Raw genomic sequence first — 18,237 nt, 5'->3', positions numbered from 1 at the left:
TATCATTTTATATAAGATTTAAATAGATTTTTACCCAAGTATGTAGCTACAAAGTACAATTTTTATATATTTTCAGTGAAGACAGATTATTCTTTGTCTTTAGGAAATAAATGAATTCCTTTCTGTCTCATTGGTATTTCTGTTATGGATTTTAAATGTTATCACAAAAATATGGTAAGTATGCAAAGTAATGCATATGTTAATTAGCTAGGTGCCCTTATTCCACAATGTATGCAGTATTTCAAAACAACACAGTGGATACCACAGGTATACACATAGCATTTTTGTGAATTAGAAAAAATGAGATTTTAAAACAAGCTTCTATATCACTATGCCTGGCAACATTTAAGCTTTTTTAAAAAAATTCTATTTGATTTATTTATTTAATTATTTTTATTTTATGTGCATGTATGTAAGTGCACCCATGTCGTGCAATGCCCATGGAGGTCAGAAGACAGCTTCAGGTCTCCAGGAACTGGAGTTATGGATGGTTGTTAGCTGCTGGGAACCAAATCCAGGTCCTCTGTAAGAGCAGGCCAGTGCTCTTAACTGCTGAGCTATCTCTCCAGCTCCAACACTTAAACTTTTAAACATGTAAAATACACACAAGTACAAACATGCTCCTAATATCTCTGCACCTACCAGATATTGGATGCCCTTCTTGTTGCTGGTTCGAAATTCATGAGTGACATATCACAGCCACCAGTCTCATAGAGCGTAGAAGAGAACTTACCTAGTAAATAAATGAGTTTTTAAAAGAGCCATTAGAAAAGCCAGAATGTTTAACCCATAATCCACCAAATTTCCTAACTTTTTACATTATAAAAATACTACAATATGTTTTCTAATATATTTTCAATGATTTCCATGTAATTCAGAATGATGTAAATTAAAAAGGAAGGCTTAACAGTAGACTAAAATGCCAACATATATAACCAAGTATTAAAAGGAAGAAATTTGAGCCAGCCGTCTCTCTTCTCCTATAAGCACATTTTTCATTTTGATAATCATATGAATGGATTGTTTAATGTTTAAAAGTCATCTGGCTGACTTGCAGGTGTTGAGTGATTCTACGCAAAGCTGCTTGAATTTTGAGACAGTTCTAACTTCAGGACAAGAAAATGGTTAATTTTACTTTGTTGAGAAATGAAAAGTCAAAATGGCTTAAAGCAAGTTTAATAATGTTGGTGATATGCAATTTAATAAACATTACTAGTTATATAATTCTTCCACAAGTGTTGTAAGAAAATTTTAGGAATGGCAACTGTTACAGTCAAACATGTCTATAAAAACAATAACAGGATTAGAAATTAAGCTGGCTGAAATGAACATTGATAAAAACACAGATGTTAAAAGGCCAGCTCTAGGGAGCTGAGCTCAATCTCTCTTCTTTCTTCCCCGCCACAAGACCTGCTGAGCTGCTCCCTCTGCTTACCACGACCCTCTCTGGAACACAGGCTGCCTTCTCATCTTTGAAAAGAGTGAGGAATAACAGCACAAAACCCCACCTGTCCTAAAACGAACTTTCTAATACAAAGTTAATTCTAATAATGGAATTTAAAAAGCCCTGATACTGCTCAAAATGCCTTCCTGAGGCTCTATGGAGCCATATCAATGGTGGGAAGGGCATATAAATAAATCAACATAAACTTCTAAGAAGCCAATGAGTGGAGGTATTGAACTGTGCAGGCACTGGGGGCTAGTCCAGGGTGCTTTTTTAATATTATGAGGGTTGTTTCAGTAGTAGCTAGAATTACTGAGATTCTATGGTCTCAAGTAACCATGACCAGCCTCAAACTTACTACGAAGTCAAGGATGACCAAGAATCTCTGATTTTCCTCACTCCACCTCCATTAACGCTGGGATTATAGGCATGGGCCTCCACACCCAGCTTATCCAGTGCTGGAAGTTGAACCCAGGGCTTCATGCATGCTAGGCAAGCACTCTACCAACTGAGCTGTAATATAAGGGATCTTAAAAGATCTTAAAAAATCTTTTATTCCATTTCTTTGACAATATCCTATCAAATACATTATATAATACACATATACAATACATAGTGCATTCTGAATATTGTCACCCAATATGAAGACTCTTAAAAGGACAATTATAACTTGATGGCAGGGTGAAAAGTCAGATTTTTCTATGCCTACAACACAAAATGGTATGCTACGCAGATTTCCTATTTAAGTAACAAAAAGACCTCATAAAATATTATGATTAAGGGTTTATAGAACATTTCACCTATCACTTCACCTTTAAGAACTTGATCTAGTTAATAAGATTGCTTTGAATACATTCTATTGGTCACTAGATAAAACATGTACAATTTTACTTTACCATAGTATTGTCTGTGGTAACATTTTTTTGGGTCAGAATAAAATACTAAGATAAATTAGAAAAAAATTCTGTGAAACATTCAGCAGTTCAACAGAGATTGAGAGGGAACTGTTGGTCCCAGTGCACAGCAAAGGGGAAATATGGTGACGGTGGCAAGTTCTAATATTTCAGCTGTACTAATAAATGGAAAGAGAAACATTCAGTTCACTGGTATATTTTTAAAGGGAGGACTACTCAGAATATAGCTTATCTAAGACCGTTTTCTCTCCCCTTTCAGTCAGTCATGAGTCATTCAGAAACCAGCACTAGTGACCAAAAATAAGAGGAACCAAGCCGTCGATTTGCTCACTTCTTAGAAGCATTACTTAAAGTGAATCTGAAGTGTGGTCAAGTAAGCGTCAGAAAGTGAAAAAATTAAGTAAGAAGTTACTGGGTATGATGTTCAGTAAGAATGAATGAGTGCACTGCCCTGTCACAATCCATGATTCTTAATGTATTTCATAAATAAGTTAATTTTGAATTCAACTGTTCAAATGGCTGCAGTATTTTCTGAATACTTAAACTTCACATATACTTTAGTAACTTGGCCTGTTCTCCATATATTTAAAATAGTATTTCTATACAACCAAATGAGCTAAAAATACTATCTTTGTAACCTTTAAATGGAACAATGCAAGAACTTTAAGCCATTTTGCATGTTATCCTGTATGTACAGATGTTTCATTTAAATGTATGGAAATAGCTGCATTTTAAACATAAGCATAAAGAATGCAGCAAACAAAAACATCCCCCTAGCTTTTCTGAACAGAAAAAGAACTCGGAAGATTGAGTAGTTGGACTGCCATCTCAACCTGTAATGCTGAATGTCTCTATCTAAACCAGTGACTGAAAAGTGATAAAACTTGAGACATTTACACAGAAACATAAAACATGTCTAAGAAACAGGAAACAATGACTTCAACCAACATGTGTGACTTCAGCAGTGCTCTGCCTTCCTCTGAGGGAGCCTGCATCTGCCTACTAAAGCTCAGGGACATGTTTGGGTTCTTAACTCACACAGCAGGTGCCACACCATACACAGAACCACACTTCAGGGAGCCTTTCCAGGGCAGCTCCCTTTACCTTTGGGCAACTGATCAGAAGTGCCAGATTTCACTTAAGATAAACACAGCAGGAAAAAAACGCACTAAAAATATATAGCATATGGATTCCATGAGAAGTGTGGCTACAATTCAATGTACTAATATGATCTAACAAAGGATAAGTTGGGAACTCTATTCAAAAACAGCAAAACAGAAGTACATGCTGCTGTTGCTGATAACAATTAAGAATACTTTAATGCACTTTTGACATCATTATCAAAATTATAAAGTTTAGATTCAAAATAAAATGTCATTATGACTCCATTTTCTACCTTGAATTTAACAACCCTCATATTAAATACTATTTCTGATGAATGAATATAAACTGGGAAGAAAGCAGACCATCAATGAGATGTGTCCCCTCCATGAGAATGGTGATTATAGACAAAGCCCACCCCATTATGAGTCAATTACCAGTTCATAACTGAGAGAAAGGCTCCATGATGATTGAAGGAGAAAACAAAATAAATTTCTGACCAAATAAACAAGACTAAAGCTGGAATTTCAGATTTATAAAAATGATATTCATAAAATAGTATCTCGAAGTTCAAAAAAAAGTCAAGATATCAGGCATTATTCATTTATGAACATTTGCTGATTATTTAATATCTCCTTTTGAGTAGGAAAGTTTGCTTTTGTGTGGGGGGGTTCTTTTTGAGACAGCATCTCCCTGTAGCCCCAGCTGGCCTGGAACTCGCTATGTAGACCAGGCTGGCCTCAAACTCACAGGATAGATCCACCTGCCTCTGCCTCCTGAGTGCTGGGATTAAAGAGGCATGTCCCACCATGCCCAGCTGAGTAGGAGAGTTTTAAAGCAACTTCAGGGCAGTAAGAAAATGGTGAGCAGCAGGAAGATGAGTGAAACTGAAGACTTACGGACTGGGGACCTGGGCACCGGCCAAAGACAATGGCAGACAGAGCAGACAGATTCTCAACTAACACTGGCAAGACACTGATCCAGACCGGGGACAATGGGATCCTCTCCAGTCTCCCATGAGTAACAATCCCCAGCACTCGACACAAGGCACGCTGGAGTTTGAAGCACAGTACTCACCTGTGAAAGCCCTGCTCCATTCTCTCTGCCGCTCATTCTAGACACTTGTGTGTTCTGGAAGGAGGCAGTTTCTAGGACATATCTTTCTCTAACCCTCCAGAAACCAACAACAAAGGGGCCACTTTACCTTCCTGGATACTTTTCTCCTTGGACTTCCACTCCCCCTTCACTGTGCTCCCCAAGCCTGCACCTGCCAGTGTTTCACTGGAACCTCTCACTTTTCTAGTGCTACCCTGAGGGCAGGAAGGAGCTACAGGAGCAAAGAGCTATGTGGGCAGTACATCTGTAAAGTGCTTTCTAGAAGACAGGAGGACCACATACCCTCAAGTTCTAAGTGCAGACATGCTCCCTTCTGATGTGAAGAGTATCATGCTTTCTCCATGAATATATTATTATACTTTTAAGAGCAAAGGCCTTTGAAATCAGCTCTGATTTCTTCAGTAAGATTCTCTTATTATCAGGAGTGGCGACTCTGAGTCTCCAAGGTAACATGAGTGTCCACCCAGACAGAAATGACTCATGCTATATTGCTGCTAATGGGCTAATGGACTTGTCTCTCCCTATTCCACGGGTCAGCAAGCTTTTTCTATGAGGAGCCAGATAATGAGTATCTCAGGCTTTGTCCTATACTCTACGCTGGAGCAATTCGAGTCTGCCATTGTAGCATAAGGTCACTACAGACAACATGTAACACAAAACCTATGCTTATTTTATTTTTACAAAACCAAGAGTCAAGCCTGCAGGCTGTAGTCTGCTAACCCTTGTCTCCCTAGACCCAGAATCTTAGGCTTCTAAAGCCTCTTTAACTCTTGTGATACAATGGAAATCAACTTGTAATTTCAAGTTTCAATATTTAAAACTAGCCCTTCTTCCCAGAATGTGCAATGCTGTACTGGTTTTAAAAGAGAACAAGGAAGGGGGTAGATGTGTGAAAGAAGGGGTTTAAAAGGGAGCTTTGGAGGACAGTTAGACTACCCAGAGGTCATGGTTGCCTGGCAACAGTAAAAGAGATTCCATAAGCTGATGTATTCTCTGAACGGGCTTCCTTTCTCTTCTTACTGATCTCACTTCCCTCTTAGGGCTCCATTCTTGCTCCCCAGATCACCTGAGCTTTTCAAAGAGACAAATACAGCTCATATGCTGTATGAGTTCATCATCTGCTCACACTCTAGTTCAAAGAGACAAGTACTTCTTACCTTGGTAAAATAACCTGTAGCAGTTGTATTCATGGCATTTAGAGCAGTCAAGTCAACTAAAAGGCAAGCCACATAATAGGAGGTATCTGCAATTTGACAAATGAGTTGAATTTAAAATATCAAAAGAACCCTTATACCTAAATGGTAAGAGGACCAACAACCTAGTTTTGAACTGAGACAAACATTGATGTTTCTAGTACAGATATATATATGCCCCTCCTCAAAATCTGAATCATGGGATGCCCACCATCCTTGGTCACAAGAGAAATGCAGATTTAAACCACAGTAAGATAGAAACCATTATGTTTAAAACTAAAGACCAATGAGAGCAAACTGCTGGCAAGGATGGGAAACAAATGGAACTTGTTGGTGCAAATATAGAACTGATTTATTGTTGCTGGTGGTTGTGGTGGTGATGTGTGTGTGTGTGTGTGTGTGTGTGTGTGTGTGTGTGGAGGGCAGTAAGTGCAGACACTCCAGAGGATTTCAAGTGTTCCACTCTATCACTTTCTGCTATATTCCCTTGAGCGGGGTTCTCTTGCTGAGCCTGAGCTAGGCTGGCAGCCCTCCAGCCCCAGTGACTTTCCTGTCCCTGTCTATCAGAACATTCAGGTTACAGGTGCACATGGCCACACCCAGCTTCTTACATGGGTGCTGGGGATTTGAACTCAGGTTCTCATGTTTGCACAGCAAGTGCTGTCTAACATGTTGAGCACTCCCAGCCTGATTTAAAACAAGACAAACAACAAAAAGAACTAGTTTAGGGCTGAGAGATGGCACAGTGCTGGAGCATTTGCCTAGCAAGCTCAAGACCCCAAGTTCAATCTCCAGCACTACAAATCAAGCAAAAAACCAGCTGAAACATTTTGTTTATAGTATTCACAAACTAGAAATTATACACAAGTGCCCAGTAACAGGTGAATGGATGAACCATATGCGCACACAGAATACCGTGCAGGGATAAGGAGACTAGTCCACTGGAGAGCTTGAGGAGTCTTACTAAACAGAAAAGGCCACATACCATATAATTCATCGTACAGCTTCCAGAAGAGGGTAGACCTCAGTGACAGAAAGCACAGTCATGCTCCTTTTAGAATGCAGTTTGTGCAGAACATTGCCATAAAACAATGCAAAGACAATAGCTCGTAAGGAGCTGCAAAAGGTGCTCCATCCTTGTTTTTTTCCTGTTGTTGAAAATGGTACCATCCCTTAGACTGATGGAAGGTCTGAGCTTTCTTCTCAAATTCTTGGGCCTAAGTGAGTTTCCCACACCAACCCTACAAGCAGCTGGGCTATACAGATGTGCACCACCATGCCAGCATGGGTCTTTCTGAAAAGCTTGATTACTTAGTCTTACTCTTTTTTTTTTCAGAGATCAAATAGAATCAAGGATGGGCATACTTTTTTTTTCTGAGACAGGGTCTCCTTGTAGCCCCAGCAGGCCTCAAACTCACTATGTAGACCAGGTTGTCCTCGATCTCACAGAGACCCACCTGCTTCTAGCTCTGCCTCTACCTCCATCTCCAGAGCACTGGGACTGAAGGTGTGTGTCACCAGGCCCGGTGTGGACAGGGATACTTTTATTCTGGCTCTTGTTTTATTTACAAAGCTACTTAGAACAAGTGAAGAGGAATTAAAAGCAAAGCATGACCCACCAAGTAGAGGGGGGTGCAAGCTTGTAAAAGCTTCCATTCTGCAGCACACAGCAGAGGGCCACATGCAGTTGTAGATGCCACATGTGTGCACGTGAGAGCTGGTTCCTCCCATGGTCACTGACCTAGGTGGAGCTTTAGCCTTTACCAAGAGATACAGTGTTTTTATAATAATTGAGTACACAAAAACTAAAATGTCATGAAGTTGGGGCTGGAGAGATGGCTCAGCGGTTAAGAGTACTGTTTACTCTTGCAGAGGATCTGGGTTCAATTCCCAGCACCCACATGGCGGCTATGAACCGTCCTTAACTCCAGTTCCAGGGGAATCCGAAGCCCTCTCTGACCTCCGCAGCATTGCAGGACACGATGCACTCACATACATGCAGGCAATACACTCATACACATAAAATAAAAATAATAAATAAAACATTTAAAAAAATCATGAAGTAGAATAATCCATTAATTATTTTAAAGCTGCAAGGTAAATTGCAAAAATCAGAGGTCTTAGTAGTAAAACATCAGAAATTAAACTGTAAGAAAATCCAAGTATTAATTTCATGCCTTGGGGGTATGTCATCATTTTACATTCCACACCCCTTAATGCTGCTGTGTCTGCAACCCTTTGATGTTTAAGATGTAGTGGGGGAGGGGGGATCACATGGGCATGCCGTGTGCCCTGTGTCCCACTTGTTAGCTCCTCATGACCATTTCTTACAGCACTGCAAAGTTTGGTCCGTTGTGATCGTATTGGACACAAACTTGTAACTTCTCAACAGCAAAGAGCAAAATAAGCCATTTTGTTAATAATGAAAAAGAAAAGAAGAAGAAAGCAGAGCAGTGGTTTCTCATGGACAGAAGAGGGACAAAGCACACTGGGTCACACATATGTTTTGGAAGTGACAGAAATACTCTGCATTTTGCCTATGGTATATTTCACAGGTGTACCATCTGGTAAAACTCACTAGCTATACATGTGAAACAGGTGATGTTTATTGTATCTAAATTATATACCCATAAAACTGCAGAAAATAAGGAAAAAGAATAGTCAGGAAAGTCTAAGTGGAGGACTGAGTGTGAGACAGCAGGCACTTAGTGAAATTCCCACAAGACCCTAACCAAGACAAAGGAAAATGATGCTGATATTGCTGTTTAGGTATTTCATTTTGAAAAAATCTCAGAAGATTCAAAGAGTATATTAAACGAGGAGAGTTCGTGACTCTCCAAAGACACCAGCTGCCAAGACCATCTTGTGTTCTTCAGAACAGATTTTATAGACACCTGTCCCAAGACTAATGGATCATTCACACACACATTGTTCTGAAATTTGCCTTTTCCCTTTGTAAACAAGCCTGACGTTTCATGGCAATAATGCAGACCTTTGGGCTGGGGAGGTAGTTCAGGGATAAGGTGCTCACTGCATGAGCACAAGAATCTGAATTCCGATTCCCAGCACCATGACAAATGGGGCATGGTGGCAATACTTGTAACCCGAGAGCTAGGGATGGATTCTGAGGGGGGATGAGGAGGAAGCAGTTCTTGGGCCAGTCTAGCTGAAATGGTGAGCTGCAGTTCAGTGTGAAAGACCTGTCACAGGTGGAGAGGGGCTGGAGAGATGGCTCAGTAGTTAAGAGCACAGACTGCTCTTGCAGAGGACCCGGGTTCGATTCCCTGCACCCACATGGTGGCTACAAACTGTCCTTAACTGCAGTTCCAGGGGAATCTGAAGCCCTCTTCTGACCTCCACGGCATTGCCAACATGGGTGCATTCACATATATGCAGACAATACACTCATACACATTAAAAAAAAAAAAAATCAGGTGGAGAAACACACACACACACACACACACACACACACACACACACACACGGCTGGGCCTGGTGGCACACACCTTTAATCTCAGCACTCTGGAGGTCGTGGCAGGATGATCTATGTGAGTTCAAAGCTAACCTCGACTACGTAGTAAGTTCCGGGTCAGCTGGGACTATGGGGAGACCCTGTCTCAAGAGACCAAAAAAAGGGGGGGGGGAATCAGGGGGAGAACAACAGAGGAAAACAACCTATGTTGTCCATGTTGATCTTGGGCCTAGCTGTACAGCACACACGTGCAAAGACACACACACACACACATACACGGAGGATGTACCCCCCCACACAATTTTTTAAATATTATATTACTAACTATTATGTTGTCTAAATTATATTGTGTGTGCCGTCATCTTTAAGTGGTTCTCTAGTAGTGGGCACTTAAAATTCTTTTTATGGTTTTCAAAGTTATGAACAGTATTACAATGACTAAGAACATTAAAATGTATACGTTCATAAAATCTGAAGATGAAAACACATGAACCTTTTGCTTTACAATTCTAACTTGCCCTACAAAAATGTCCTATCATCTAATCATTTCTTCAGACCCCCTGAACAAAGGACACCAATACAGTTTCAAAGATACAAGACTCTATAATCTTGCCTTTAAGTTTTAAAAATTAGGAGCAAGGTTGAGATTTGGGGCTATGACTACAGACCATTTGTGTCTTTTTGTTGTCCTTAAATACATTTTTATTTGTATTTCAAACATACTTGGTTTGGGCTGACTTCCTCGCTTGCTGGAGGCCAGCAGGTCTGCCTTTTAGAATTCACTACAAGGTACTGTCTTCCAGACAGACCTAAGTGACAAAATGTATACCATTTTAAGAGAAATTTAAAAACTTTAAAAAGTTAATAATATGGGTAAAATTTCAGACAAGCTAAGCTGGAAAAAAAAAAAAAGCAAGTGATAAAACTTATACAAGCTGGGCATGGCAGTACACCGATTTAATCCCAGCACTTGGGAGGTAGAGGTAGGTGATCTCTGTGAGTTCCAGGCTAGCTGTGGCTACAGGGAGACCTTGTCTCAAATAGACTTAAAACAAAAACAAAAACAAAAAGCCCCAAACCAGACTATGAGTATCTCTCAAAATGTCCTGTAACTGTGGTGAGTCACCTGTCCTCTTGGTCAACGAGGCCATAGAGACCCCACCAGATGGACCTGAACCAGTGTCCAGTCTACAAAGAAGAGGGTCAACACAGAGGACACATTTCCTCTATGCTTCTAAGAGAAGCCAGCCATGGTCGAGTAGGACCTTTGACTTATCTTTATATAGACAGAACTGGTAAGAGAAAGGAGCCAGGGGTTCCTCCCAAGCCCATGCCTCAATCAACCTTAATAGTAAAAATAAATTGGTTTATCTGGGCCAACTGTATGGCCTTAAGCACCCAAAATGAAAGTATAACCAAAGATTAATGGGGTCAATAAAAATTTTTAAGAGTCCATATATATAGGTAAAGGCTATATAACAAGAAACAATGCCAGACAGGAGATACCTTCTTTTCAGTTATTGGCCAAGGTGGCCCAAAAGACTCCCAGACAGTAACCCAACACAGAACTGGGAAAATGAACAGCAGACCTCAATCTTATCTAAAGAAATACTGACAACTGATTGCGGCTAGATGAGGAACAGTGGATCTTCCTTAAAAAAAAAAGGATCTCTAGATAGGCTGACTAGATTCAGCAAACGGACAAGCAGTGGGGAATGGCTGGGGGTGCCGACAACACAACGGACAGTAACAGGGATGACAGAGTATGTCATCCAGTATGTGGGAGTGGGGAGGCTATGGAAGGGTGCCATTTGGGAAGTGGGTATATAGATGAGTAAGATTGTGTGGGATGTTCTGTATGATATACATACAAAAAAATCAGTAAATTAAAAAAAACACATACTTGAGGAGGAAGCATAAAAATTTACTTCATGTTAAATAGTAGCGGTGATAAACATTACGAATGAAATCTACCTGATGACTTTATACCCATTAGGTATATCCTTAGGTATTAAGGATCTGAGTGTAACCGACTGTGACTAGTAATAATCAGATACACAGAGATTAAAGAGACATGTGCAAACATCTAAGTGTTAGTAGCATTAAAAATGTAGGAAACAGCATATTTTAAAATGAAATGGAAATCTTCTTTAAAGGGTAAAAACTCATTCAATTTTATATCTCACAGGGTTTATACTGAGTTCAATATTATATAACTGTACTAATTCAACTGTGAACCTAAAAATTTACAGCCACTTTTGAAAAAGATATATCTTTGCTCTGGAGTTTGTTATTGAATATGTTAAAGCTGTAATGAAATGCTCCTTCTAATCATATGGTTATTAAAAAAAAAAAAAAAACCCAAACCAAACTAAAACAACAACAAAAAAGAAACAAATAAAACAAAAACAAACAAAAAACTTAAACAAAAGCACAATAGTTATATAATACAGTCTCAACTGGGAAATTATATGTATGTGTATTTTAAAAGAACTAGGAATGAAAAAAATAATCACAAAATATCATTGGTGGCACTCTGAGTGATGACATCACAGATGACTTAATTTTCTTCAGTATATTTCCCAATATTTACAGACTTGTATTTCTGTTCTAAGGATGGGGAAAAGCACATTTGAATTCCTATCAAAGGGAAGCATTGATAAAATACATCGCCTCCACCATTTAACACTCTCCCTTCTAGATACAAAACAGTTTTACCGTTTCAACAAAAATAAACATTTTACTTTCATTTGTACACTCTATTTTATGTTGTCCTTACTCCCCAAAAGAAGGTTCCCACACAGAATTGAGCAAGGTTGTTGCAAAAAGAATATAACTACTTTGATTTATCTTTATTTTATGAATATGAGTGTTTTAGCTGCATGTATGTAAGTGCACTTGATTGGTGCAATACTCTTGGAGGCCAGAAGAGGGCATCAGATCACTGTATGGGAGTTACAGATAGTTGTTAGCTGCCATGTGTGTGCTGAGAACCAAACCAGTGCTCTTAACAGCTGAGCCATCTCTCCAGTCCCAGAATTCATAACTACGCTGTTCAGATGAATGAAAATGATCTACCGCAGTGCTGTCTAACACAGTCCTTTGACCCAATTTATAGTCAAGAAGAAAAGAACTTAAGATACAGCCCAAATGAATGGAACAGTACATGAAATATTTTTTAATAATAAGACTAGTAAAAATCACTAAAATATTAGGTCATTGGAGATTCTGTGCTTTAAAATAAAAAAAATTAAAGCTTTCAGATTATACTCCTGCTTAATAATGCACAGCCACTGTAAACTGCTTAATAAGAAGGGCAACAGGGTGTTCTCAAATCTCCTGTGCATTTTCTTGAGCAGAATACATTTTCAAGTTAACAAGCTCTAGAGTAAAGCAGATTATCTCAACATTTTGTCGATCTCTGTTCAGTAGTGATACAAAAAAAGCTCAAAGAAAAAAATTTAGGAATCAATTTTAATCCCCTGAAATATTAACCCAATCAAGAAAGTTTTAATTAGAGAAATATTACCTATATTTATATATTTTATACTAGGCTGTGAGAGACCCTGTCTCAAAATCCAGGGTGGGTGGCCCTGGAAGAAGGCTTGCACCTGGTGTTGTCCTCTGCCCCCACTGTACCTTCAAAATAAAGAACAGAATGTTACACTGGATGATTTGGAAAATTCTGATGGAAATTTCCTTTTCAATATACTCATACACAAGCACCTTTACCTGCTGGGCTGTCTGCTGAGTCTCAAGGTGAACTTTTTTTTTTTTTAAATATTTTTTTATTTTTTATGTGTATGAGTGTATTGCTTGCATGTGTGTAAGTGCACCCATGTTGTGCAATGTCTATGGAGGTCGGGAGAAGGTGGCAGATCCCCTGGAACTGGAGTTTTGGACAATTGTTAGCCTCCATGTGGGTGCTGGGAATACAACTTGGGTCCTCTGCAAGAACAGTCTGTGTTCTTAACTGCTAAGCATTCTCTCCAGCTCCCTGAAGCTAACTTTAAAAAAAAAAAACATTTGAACATATAGCACCCAAATCCATTCATATGAAATTATAGTACTAGCCAGGCATGGTGGTGTGCTCCTTTAGTCCCAGCACTTGGGTGGCAGAGGCAGGTGGATCTCTGTGAGAACAAGGCCAGCCTGGTCTACATAGTGAGTTCCAGGCCAGTGGGGGATAAAGGGAGATCCTGTCTCAAAAAGACCAAAAAAAAAAAAAAAATTATAGTACTTAAAAGTAAAACTGTCACTTAAAGTCACATAGAAAATTAAACCATGTTACAAATATATTTTGGTTTCTCTAAATCTGCTGCTTTATGGTCAGTTGCAGTCCAGGTTCAGAATCTTTAGGGATAGTTTTATGTGCTATGAACAGGTACTCAGTTTCCATTCATTGTCTTGTGCTAGCTATTACTAAGTATGTAATGTGGCAGTATTCAGTTACAAAAGGCAAGGATAGAAACTAGCTATTACAAAAGAAAAAATCCAAATATCAAGAGAATGCCCTAAGCATCCCCCAATAGATACCGAACTATGGACAATCAGAATAGGTCTGTGGCCATACCACCCTGAATACACCCCATCTTGTCTGATCTCAGAAGCTAAGGAGAGTTGGGTATGGTTAGAATTTGAATGGGAAAATTCCAAGACAGTTCAGATGCACAGATCTCTAATAATCTGCATGTGGCTTTAAAATGAGGCTCTACTGGGCAGAAGAAATGGCTCAGAGGTAAGAGCACTGTTGCTCTTGAGAGAACCCAGGTTCAGTTCCCAGCTAACAATGGTTAATAGCTCCAGTTCCAGGGACTCTTCTGGCCTCCACAGGCATTACATGCATGGATATACTTATATACATGGAGGCAAAATGCTCATATATGTAAAATAAAAATAAACATATTTCTTAAAGTAATGCTTTATAACTAAAGCTTACTTAGCTTTAAAAAAAATTTTTTTTTTGAGACAGGGTTTCCCTGTAGCTCCAGCTGGCCTGGAACTAGCTAGACATACCAGACTGGCCTCAATCTCATAGAGATCCACCTGCCTCTGCCTCCCAAGTGCTGGGACTAAAGGCATACGTCACCATGCCTGACTTAAAAAATATTTTTTACTTATTTATTTCTATTTGAAGGTGTGTGTGTGTGGACATGTAAGTGCCACAGCTAACGTGTGTGAGGTCAGAGGACAGTTTGGGGGAGTTGGCTCTCGCCTCCTACCATGTGGATTCTGGGGATCAAACTCAGGTCGTCGGGCTTGGCAGAAAGTGCCTTTACCAGCTGAGCTACCTCACTGGCCTCACCTGGCTTCTTTTTAAGTACAGAATCCGTCCTGAGGAAAATAATCTAGGTCAACTAAACCTCTAAAACAGGTAAAACTGAAGCCTGACTCTAGCCAGTCTACCACCATACAGCCAGTAGGCAATGAGACAGACAGTTACTGGAATCTATGCTCACAGTCAAAAGCCTGTGTCCATGGGAACTTTGGGGTCAGTGGTGATCAGCATTGCTATTATCACATAATGGGCTACGTTTGCATCTAAAAAATGTGAACTGCAACTAAAACAGTAGCTAAACTGAAGTCTACCTTATTCTCTCTCAAGCATCTTGAGCCTTTTCTTGCCTCTCCAAATCACAAATTCAAAAGGAAAAGCATTCTAAATTTGAAGAGTTGGATTATTTTCTTATTTTATTTAGAAACTCCGAAACATGGCACTGTTATAAACTCCTTAGATGACCATTTTGAAGTTGAGATTTGTACATTTACATATTTATTAATAGCTCTCTGTAACTAAGGTTTACATAATGGAAAAGAGTCAATGAATAAATAGCATATTACGTTTTATTAAACTCAATTTTTTTTATTACCACATATCCTTCTAGCTAACTCAAATTAGAGACATTTTTATAGGGGTAAAGCTGTTAGAATACAGTCAACAATATCAAATTGAGTAAACACTGTCAGTATTCACTGTTACTGAATAACAAGATTTTCCTTATAGATTTATTTAAACCATGATTAATATGAGTACAAGAAACCTGAATCATTCAGAGAAACAGAAATCAAAGTAGATAGGCCAGGAAATTGCTTTCAGCCAGTAAAGTGCAACTGCAACTAAAAAGATGGCTAAACTGAAGTCTACCTTATTCTCGCTCAAGCACCTTAAGAGACTTTTCTTGCCTCTCCAAATCACAAATTCAAAAGGAAAAGCCTTACAAACATGAAGGTATGAGTCTGGACTCCCAGCAGCCAAGTAAAAAGCCAAGCAAGGCCTGCACATGTGACCCCAGAGCTGGGAGGAGGAAAACAGGTCTCTGGAGCTCTGGCCAGCTGGGGGTGCCGAGTCAGTCAGCTCCAGCTCACTGGGAGTCTACCTCACAAAATACGGTGGAGAACTGAGGGAGTCACCTGATGTCAACCTCTAGCCTCCACAGGCATGCACATACACACATACACATATATGTACAAACACAAATCCACACACACGCAACACAACACACAAATACATAAAAAAGTAGTATAAAATCTACTACTAGTATAAAATTTTTAAGTAGCATAAAAATCTGTCCTTAATGCACAAAGCATGCATTTGAGTTGATGGACTATAATTGAGGCTTTAAAATATATTGCATCTCTGAAAATTGACTTTAATAATTTATGAGTATATTTATACATATATTAACAGGAGAATGAAATATTTTATAAAGTAATCTATTATGAGTACTGAACGATGTTGTCCTCAGAACACTGCATTTAAAATTTTAACAAATCCTACTGCAAGTGATGAACATATTGCAAAATACAGAACACTTCACAACCAGACTGTAGAGTGGCAGACTATTAGACAGCACGTCTACCTTCCCTGTGAATAACATACTCAAATAATTCAAGGAAATTAAGATTTTCTCAAAATCACTTTTTAAAAGAACCCACATTTTCTCAGATGGTACAAATGCCTGGAAATAACAGAACTGCCCACATTGTTTTGAGAGAACAAATGCTGTGGTAGGAACATTTGTCAATGTATCACCTGCCTATTAGTAATGGATACGCTCAAAAGAAAAAGAGTAAGAGTAAAGAGAAACAGAAAAAGAAAAGTCGTTTTCTTACACTCGGCACAAAAAAACCCAATAAAAACAGAGCTATCTCAGAAAAGAACTGCAATCGCTGTTACCCATTCACTGCAGATTAAAGTTTCCAAACACCAAGATTACGTAAAGCCTGCATACCAAGTTCATCCTGCAAACTGCTACCGCCTACAGCAGATGCATGGTCATGTGAGGCTTCTAAGTGGACACTCCCTTTTCTCACCAGCAAGGAGGCACTAGCACTGAGCACTGCAGCCTGGGATGGGGGGCGGGACTGGACTTTGACCTGGGCTGTGGACTGCTGGCCTTGCTGACCATCTTGAAGGCTAGGAAAAAACATGGATTGGGGAGACATTACAGGGAAGAAAAGAGAAAACAACAGCCAGAATGAAATCAATACAGAACTGATTTCAACAATGACACTTCAAATAACCTAAGAAAGAGCCAAGAAGCTTTGTACAATTATACAGATTATACTTGTTTTGGTCTTTATCAATCTGACTCATAGTAATGAATGCAATAAACATTTAATATAGATGCAAACTGTCAATCTGCAACTTTCTTCCAGCACAAGCCAACTAAATTCTAGAGTAAAGAAACAGAAAAGCAACAAAGAATCATAAATACATTCAACCAACTTGGCTTGGTGCTGGACTCCAATAGGTAAACTGTTTTTCAGTTAAACACACACTTTTATTTATAACCTTGTAATAATCCTAGAATTTTCTTTCAAATAGTCTAAGATCTCCAGTTCACAATAAAACACAGTTGCTACACATTTGATAACCAAAGAATCTCTATCAAATGGAAACAAAATACAATTATTAATCAAAAGAAAATCACAAAGTAGAGCAAAAGAACCAAATACTTGACTCAATCAAGTGAAACACAAATGGCCACTGGGATATTGACAGGAAAATTAATGTAAGAATCATCTATAAAGGCCTCTACATTTTTGAGTAAGACTACATGCATTTTATACAAAGTATTAGTTAAAAATCATGTTCCCATGATTGTTATATGATTTCCAGTCAAAGCTGAATTCTCATTAACAATGATCCATTATTTTGGAAAACCTTAATAATTGGGAAACCTGTAATTTCTCAAAGAATATTCTACTGTTGTCTAAATTTAATACAATTTCAAAAAATTTTAGTATTTTATTATAAATTTTCTTTTATTTTTTGGTCTTTTGAGACAGGGTGTCCCTGTAGCTCCAGCTGGCCTGGAACTCACTATGTAGACCAGGCTGGGCTTGAACTCACAGAGATCCACCTGCCTCTGCCTCCCGAGTGCTGGGATTAAAGGCATGTGCCACCATGTCCAGCTTTATAAATTTATTTTTATAAAATTATTTATAAAACTAATTTTCCTGTATTACTAACCTCTTTTTATTTTTTGAGACAGTTTGAGATAGGGTTTTGCCATGTCACACTGGCTGGCCTGGAACTTGCTGTGTATACCAGGCTGGCCTTGAACTCTGCCTGCCTCTGTCTCCAAAGTGTTGGGATTAAAGGTGTGCATCACCACATCCAGCTAACTTATTTTTATAACTATTTAAGGTCACATGAATTTTAACATTCTTAATAGAAGATTTGCTCAAATTTAAACTGATGCACATGAAAACTTTTAAACTATCTACATCATTCTTCACGTGATGCTCCAGTAATGCTTCTGAGTCAATTTAAGTTTAACTATGAGTAATTCTAGAGCCTGTCACTAGAATCACCAGACTGCTAGAGCAAAAAGAACAGCACTGGCAATGGCCCAACCTACTTTATCATTTCTGAGGAAACCCTTCTTGACTACCTGCTCTGATCCTCTGCATCCAGTACAATGGTTTCTTTGGTGCTTTGACTGACAATGGAAGAAAAGGCCAAGTGGGAAGACTAAATACAAACACTGC

General features: G+C 38.9%; 1 protein-coding gene across 9 annotated transcripts in view; it reads right to left on the bottom strand.

The window, feature by feature from the left end:
• Pcnx1 (pecanex 1) overlaps positions 1 to 18,237 on the bottom strand; it is a 163,909-nt gene that overhangs the window by 70,180 nt on the left and 75,492 nt on the right. For 7 of the 9 annotated variants that reach the window (XR_003847835.1, XM_008823213.3, XM_008823214.3 and 4 more), the window contains 2 exons: positions 16,473 to 16,657; positions 643 to 733 (listed from right to left, as the gene is read on the bottom strand). Coding sequence is in view for 8 of the 9 variants with exons in the window: in XM_008823213.3 (XP_008821435.1) it covers positions 643 to 733; positions 16,473 to 16,657 (276 nt within the window). In the remaining variant the exon portion in view is untranslated. The remainder of the gene's footprint in view (positions 1 to 642; positions 734 to 16,472; positions 16,658 to 18,237) is intronic. The other 2 variants (XM_017795627.2, XM_017795628.2) reach the window with 1 other exon arrangement.

The sequence above is a fragment of the Nannospalax galili genome, unplaced genomic scaffold, assembly GCF_000622305.1.
Source record: "Nannospalax galili isolate Female #2095 unplaced genomic scaffold, S.galili_v1.0 scaffold1129, whole genome shotgun sequence".
Lineage (NCBI taxonomy): Eukaryota > Metazoa > Chordata > Mammalia > Rodentia > Spalacidae > Nannospalax > Nannospalax galili.
Note: the sequence above shows the minus strand (reverse complement) of the source record. Positions and strands in the feature narration are given on the sequence as shown.